The 6,965-nt window shown below is 39.6% G+C and overlaps 1 protein-coding gene across 1 annotated transcript; it reads right to left on the reverse strand.

Moving 5' to 3' along the window:
- Window positions 1-1,063: 1,063 nt before the first annotated feature.
- On the reverse strand, window positions 1,064-4,737 carry LOC142143047 (left-right determination factor 1-like). The gene is made up of 4 exons (XM_075200762.1): window positions 4,087-4,737; window positions 3,544-3,787; window positions 2,478-2,717; window positions 1,064-1,727 (listed from the first exon to the last, which is right to left on the reverse strand). Exons 1-4 carry the CDS (start codon window positions 4,364-4,366, stop codon window positions 1,388-1,390), a joined length of 1,104 nt encoding a protein of 367 aa, XP_075056863.1. The 5' UTR covers window positions 4,367-4,737; the 3' UTR covers window positions 1,064-1,387.
- Between the last annotated feature and the right edge of the window lie 2,228 nt (window positions 4,738-6,965).

The raw sequence follows: 6,965 nt of genomic DNA on the forward strand, positions 1-6,965 counted from the left end.
CCTTCTTAGACTATATAAGCGATACCTGTATACGAAGAGAAAGATAGGCCAGGACCGAGACTGATTACAACTTTTTCACACTTAAAATGCACTGAATCTGGAAAACTCTGCGGTACTTCTCCCACATCTGGGTACCCTGTTCCTGCACACAGAAGAGGCGAGCCGTTCTGTAAACCGAGACTGTGTTTATGTGTATACAGCCTACCAATAGGAACCAGTGACATAACTGAGGCATGAGGCATAGCTGCCTCTATTGTAGGTGATTGGTACATAGTTCAGGGTGGGATACAGGTATAACACAGTTCCAAAATAGAGGCACAGGTCCATCACATGGGACCTTTCACAAAATCTAACAAAACCCCTTAGTTTGACATCTGCCAGATTGGCTGTGTATGTGTTTGTGTGTGTGTGGGGGGGGGCTCTGATTTAATCCCATGATGATGCAATGCTTACCACAGTGCCACCCTGCTGGTCCAAAACCCCACCTCAAAATTCTTTAAAAGTCCAAGACCCAGGGCAGTAACTAGGGCTGTGCGATAAGGGCGATCGCCCATGGCGCAACGCTGAAGGGGGGCGCAATTTAGGAATATTTTAGGTTCATTTGGTTAGAATTGAGAGCTAGGAGGGTGGCACTTGTCTTTCTCACCCCAGACGCTAGAATTCTAAGTTACGGCTCTGCCTGGATCAGCTTTGCTACTTTCTTCACTCTGCTGATGCGAGTGTCAGTACTCTCCTAAAGGCTTTAATCCCAAATCTGAAAATGGAGCTGACAAAATTATGCCGTAAATCTCACCTGGATGGGGCATGAGGGAGCAAAGGTTCCTCTGGGACAATTTGCCCATCTTTGTGTCACGTATACAATACAGCACCGCCACGGACACTTCTTTGACAGCGCTGCGGCTACTGTATAGTACCCAGAAACCCCCCCCCCCCTGCGTGCGCCACTGAATCGTTCCATGCAGTGCTCCCCCCCCCCCATAGTTACAATTATGGATTATCTGTCACCAGAAACAATAATATAGAAAAGCAGGAATCAGTCATAATGTCATTTATTATGCCCAGGGCTGAAAAATAAGTCAAAGTGATGATAGAATGCAGATAAAAAAAAATGTCACTATCAAAGTCATATTGTTCTCTCCACCACAGGGAGAAGAGTCAAATATAAATATACACAGGTTATTATTTACAGTAAGTGCTTCTACACGGCTATAATTAGTATTCCTAAGACTGCGAACATACGTCAGATCTAAGCGTTCATTTCATTGTTGACATCACCAGCAAAGTTTGCCAGACGTGGGGACGTTCAGGTTGCAGGCGCGCAGCAAACTTCGTCAAGTACGGTGCAAGAACCCATCCGCGCGGCGGAGTACAAGGGGCTGAGGCTGTGTTAGATGATGGAGATATTGTCCGCAGCGCAGCCGCATCGCTCCACAATCATATTCGGGAACTCCGCCACTTCAATCTCGGTGTAGTCGCCCTTCTTGACCAAATACATGACTGGCAAGGGGGAGCTTTCGGCTACGACGCAGGTCCTCTTCCCATAGCGGTATTTGAGGGCGGAGGAGTGGGGCTGCCTGCAGCCTCCGGTGCAGCGGAAAGCGTTGTATCCTGCAGGCTCGATGATCCAGTACTGGGTCCAGGTGAGCTCCCGGAAATTAATAAAATACTCTTGCCTGCAGCAGACGCTGTCCTTCTCGGCTCCTGGGGCGGAGCAGTCTCCGCGGGCACTAAGAAAAGAAAATGAAAAACAATTGTGAGAATGAGTAACACTAATGGGGTACAAGCGCTCAGCGGCTCTGATTATTTTATTTTTTTTAGGTGTATTTTGCAAAACAAAATTGCAAAAAAATTTCCCATGCTGCTCCCCTTGATCTGACTGTATGCACTAAAACAACAGGCGCCGTCCCCTGGCAGAATCTTAGTCATTGCTAAAGTGTGATTCATTATCCAATGCGCAAAGAGACCATCACACGTAGATGTGGGGACTGTTTTATAAATGTCACTGGGTTTAGAACAAAATAACTGGTGCTCCTTTGTCATAAAATATTCTCAGTCCATATAAACTTTTTCAAAGTTTGTTTTCTTGCCAAAATGCAGTGAAAAGTGAGCTGCAAATTTAAAAAGTTTTTAAAAATGTTTGATGTTGGCACACATTTCATCTTACAAAAGAAGATTGATTGACCGGTTGCTGCTGTGCCCTGTGTGTTTTTTGTGTTTCATGCATTGTTATGTATTTTAGCTTTTTTGTGTTTGTTGTATCTGAGTTCATTTTACGGCATAACTAGGATCAAGCTTTATAGAAACTTCATTCAATTGAAGTAACAATCAAATATCTTATTAATTAGCTGACAGTGAATTTTGCGTTGGAGCAATATCACCACGTAATATAAATACAAGATAATACAAGAAAATGAATTCCACTCATACTCGGACCATACAGGTCAACGACATTATCAGGAATATTGACAAGAACCTACCCGTGGTCGTCAAGATTGAGGGTGTAGAGGAGCAGCTCGGGTTTGCCCACGGCGTTGTCTGAAGTATTCTGGGTAGTGAATCGTACCAGCTTTGCCATCTCTGCCGCATGGTTTCCGTGTCTCTCGCCATCTACCCGGATCTCCAGGTGCATGTTAGACTGCCCGTTGCTTCTCATCCAGTGATGCACAGCGTGCGTGACATCAAAACTCTTCCAGCCGGACTCCATGATTGGCACAAGCCTGGAAAGTGACAATAAAATAGAGTTCCTTTAATTGCAATAGAATGACATGTCGTCTCAAATGTATTTACTTCTCTAGAATGATAGGATGGATGTAAAGCAGCCTGCTGTGGAACTACAAATGCCAACATGACCTGCCAACCAACTCCACAACAGCTGAAGAACCACAGGATGTTTACAATTTGATGTAATATATTTATTTGTCGGGGGGTTTGTACTTTTTCGCTAATTCTTTACATGATAAGGAAAGTTAAGCAAAAAATTGAGTACATTTTCTTACTCAAGTTTTCTAGACAAAACCATGTTGCAATGGAAGGGGTGCAAGTGAGTTTATTATTTTGCACATAAGATAAATACTGGCTGCTTTTTCATGTAGCGCACAAATACTTGATAGCTTATTTGTACACTGACATTTAAAGTTGATCTAGGACATGCCCTACCCCAACTATAAACCTGTCCCCACATTTTAAATTTACCTCCCCCTCCAATGCAACATGGTTTTGCCTTACTTTTGCTTAACTTTTCTTAATGAACCAGGCCCTATATTCTGCCACACAGACACATGTTAGGGTTCATTTTTGTCAGAAGCCAATTAAATATTGCATGTTTTTGGAGTTTGTAAGGAAACCGGAGCACCCGGAGGAAACCCACGCAAACATGAGGAGAACATACAAACTCCACACTGGATGGAATTGAACCCGTGGCCCCAATGTTGTAAGACAGTAATGCTAATCATCAAGAATTAAAAATAAAAACTAAACACTTTTTAAAGTTCAACACAAAAGGCAGTATTATACAATTTGCTAAGAAAGAGCGTATTGGCGTACCTGGAATCCACCAGAGAGGTTCTGTTGCTCCCATCTTTCATCATCTCCACGTAGTAGACACTGACCCTGGCGTTGTTGACTGGTCTGTGAAACCGCCTATCGGGAAGCCCCATGTTGTTGGGGGGTTGTTTGAAAAGTTTCAACTCGGCCATGGTGACTTCGCTGTTTGGGGGTATCCGGGATTGCATTTCAAATGCCAAGGTCTGCTTGCTGAAATCTGAGTACAACACTTCTCCGAAGATATCTATGAAAAGAAATTAACACCAGATCAGCTACTGCTCAAGGGCTCTCTAACCAATGCTCTACAGCTCAATGTTGTCTATCAATCAGGGAGGGGCCAAGGATTGCAATTTGTCTGGATTACAAGATAAAAGGATATGTGATCATCCATAACAAAGTCCCCAAAACTGTGTAATGGAGCAGTATCTCAGACAGTAAACAGTCTCCACCCTGCATAGTCGCAAAACCAGTTCATGGCAAATAACTAGATATTATCCTACATTATTATTTTGCCCACCACCCGCAGTGCATATGTGAACTTACCAGCGTTTCCTGCCATGCCTCTGAGAATGCCGGTCAAGCTGGGCAGAGACCTTCTTGTCCTCTCCTTGTGTTTGTGAAGCATGGAGATGTACTTGCTCTGGATGTGTCTGGGGACCACCAGATTCTCAATGTCTCTCTTCATCAGCCTGGGGATCTCTGGCAGGTGCAGTTTCTTCAGCAAGGCATCCTTGATGTCCTCTGGGTTAAAAGCGCTGGTGGTGACTGCAAGTAGGCCAACGACGAACCAGCCAAGTCTCAGGAGGACCTTGGTGCTCAGCATTCTCAAAGTGTGGAGAATTGTCAATGTGGTAGATGCTTCCTAGACCTTGCTCAGCACAAGGAATCTGCTTTAGAGCATCCCTGGTTGTCCTTTTATAGAGAAGTCACCGGACTCCATGCTGAGAAAAGTCAATACTGCAAAATAAGAAGCTGAGCTAAGACAAAAGGACAACATCACCGCCATTAAGAGGCTGACACTTCTGTGTGTTTTATCTGCAGACATGAAATACACTAATAATGAGGGGGCGATTTTAACTATTTAGTGACCGAAATACCTGGCTAAGGCAAAAGATAGTCGATTTCTAGATTTTGTGGAAGTAAACTGTGTGCAACATTTTATAATTTTATATTTTACCACATTGGGTGTATCTTGTGAAATGTACCAAGGTAAGTTTGTTTTTAATGTAGTGTCACCTTTGCCACTTTGCAGCTGGAAGTTGATATTAGTAGATTATATATATATATATATATATATATATATATATATATATATATATATATATATATATATGTGTGTGTGTGTATATATATATATATGTGTGTGTGTGTGTATATATATATATGTGTGTGTGTATGTGTGTGTATATATATATGTATGTGTATATATACCTATACATATTTATATTTACATAGCTATATATATATATATATATATATATATATATATATATATATATCTTTATTTATTTTTTATGATATTTAATTTTAGCCACCAGTACAGTATTTAAAAGAAAATACAGTATGATTGAAAAATCGAGCTGTGCTACCCCAAAGCTGGCCTGCAGATAACTGAATTTAATTTTGTAATTTTGTACATTTATAATAAATGTAAATTGTTGAAGTTACATTTTAGTCTTTGTTAATAATAACAATTGATGTATATATTGATTTTGTTTGTAAGAAAGAGGATATAACAATATTCAGATGATGCTTAATATAGTGGTATTATATAAACAAACAATAATATAATAATATTATTATTATTATTATTATTATTATTATCATTATTATTATTATTTATAATAATAATAATAATAATAATAATAATATAACCTAGTATTGAAAATTCAGCAGCTATATAGGTCCTGGACACTGCTGACTGATTTCTTTTAGGGAAAGAAAAAATCCTTTCCCTGAAATCTGGTGTTGTAATTCTCCCAAAAAATAAATAGGAGTTGCTCTAAAAAACCCTATTTAAAGCCATTTAATGTACAGCTGTATAATATACAATGTAACTATCACTTTTGATCACGTTGGTGAGGTTATATTATATACATATTGGAGCAGGTTCCAAACACCACGTACTAATACAGACTGTAACTGAACCATTGCCTTAATATTCTCATTTATATACTTTTTTTTAAATACCACAAATCTAATGCAAGATCTGGTAAATAATATAAAAAAAAAGACTAAAGCCCAAGTGTAACAAATATATTGGATTTAATTTAGGGACAATCCCAGTTGTAGAACTGTGCACCTGGGCAAACTGTATAGCTGTATTTACTGCTATCTCTAAATAAAGTCCATTATATGTAAATGTATTTTATTACAGATCACAGATTTCTTGTGTAATATTGGAGAATCCACGTGATAATGTGTTAAGGTTTATGTTGCATTAGGGGATTTGAACAATAGCCGGCTGGTGCATGATATAGATAGGAGCTGGGGTGAAGCTACTGTATCACAGAGGATACTCCATAGACATCAGTCTGCACCCAAAACTCTCCCAGGTGTTAATTCCATGAAAGGATATGATTTGGGCAGATAGGAAATGGATAAATGGACTGGCAGGTCAGTGATAAATGGATTCTTATTTCCATGGTCAATCACAACACATGATAGACAAATGAGCCATTTGTTGCTGATCACTGGCTGTAGCAGATATAAACACGGATGTATTATTGATTATAAAATACCCATAAGTCTACATGGTTCATGAATAATTCTCTTTGTGTCTGGGATTCTGGATAGCCAGATTCTGAGATCTGATAGTTGCCTTGCATTTCCGACTTAAAGACGATTTTACAGCATATAACATTTGTTTTCTCTGTAACTCTTTAGAGGTGGAGAGAGGTAGGGAAGACAATAGCGGCTTAAAAAATTATGATGATAGTTATATAAATGCCCAGAGCCCAACAGTGAATATCAAAACTATTGCATATGTTATAAACATTGCAAGAACTGACTTCTGCCGTAGACTGGGGCGAGTGTCTCCCATACTGATAGTCTGTAGAGAAATGTGTACCCACCCCTTGTCTAAAAGGTGTTTCTTGATAGGACACAAGAGATTTTTCTGTAAATGAAACTGTACTGACTATAAGGCAATATTCCTAAATAATTCACATTATGCCTCTCTAAAGTGGAGTAATTGGTATTGCATAAAAATCAATTTTATATGCGTAAGAGCATGGCATCCTCTTAAGCACAAGGGGAGGGGGCATTTATAAAATCTGGTTCATTGAAGTTTTGTAACCCATGACAAACAATCAGATGTTGATTATATTTTTAACCTACACTGGAAAGATTAGTTTGAATGGAATTGTTTCCCTTGTGTTTATAAGTTAGAGGATGTTTCTGTAGCTTGGTGTGCACCAGTT

This window comes from Mixophyes fleayi, chromosome 3 (assembly GCF_038048845.1).
Source record: "Mixophyes fleayi isolate aMixFle1 chromosome 3, aMixFle1.hap1, whole genome shotgun sequence".
NCBI classification, from domain to species: domain Eukaryota; kingdom Metazoa; phylum Chordata; class Amphibia; order Anura; family Limnodynastidae; genus Mixophyes; species Mixophyes fleayi.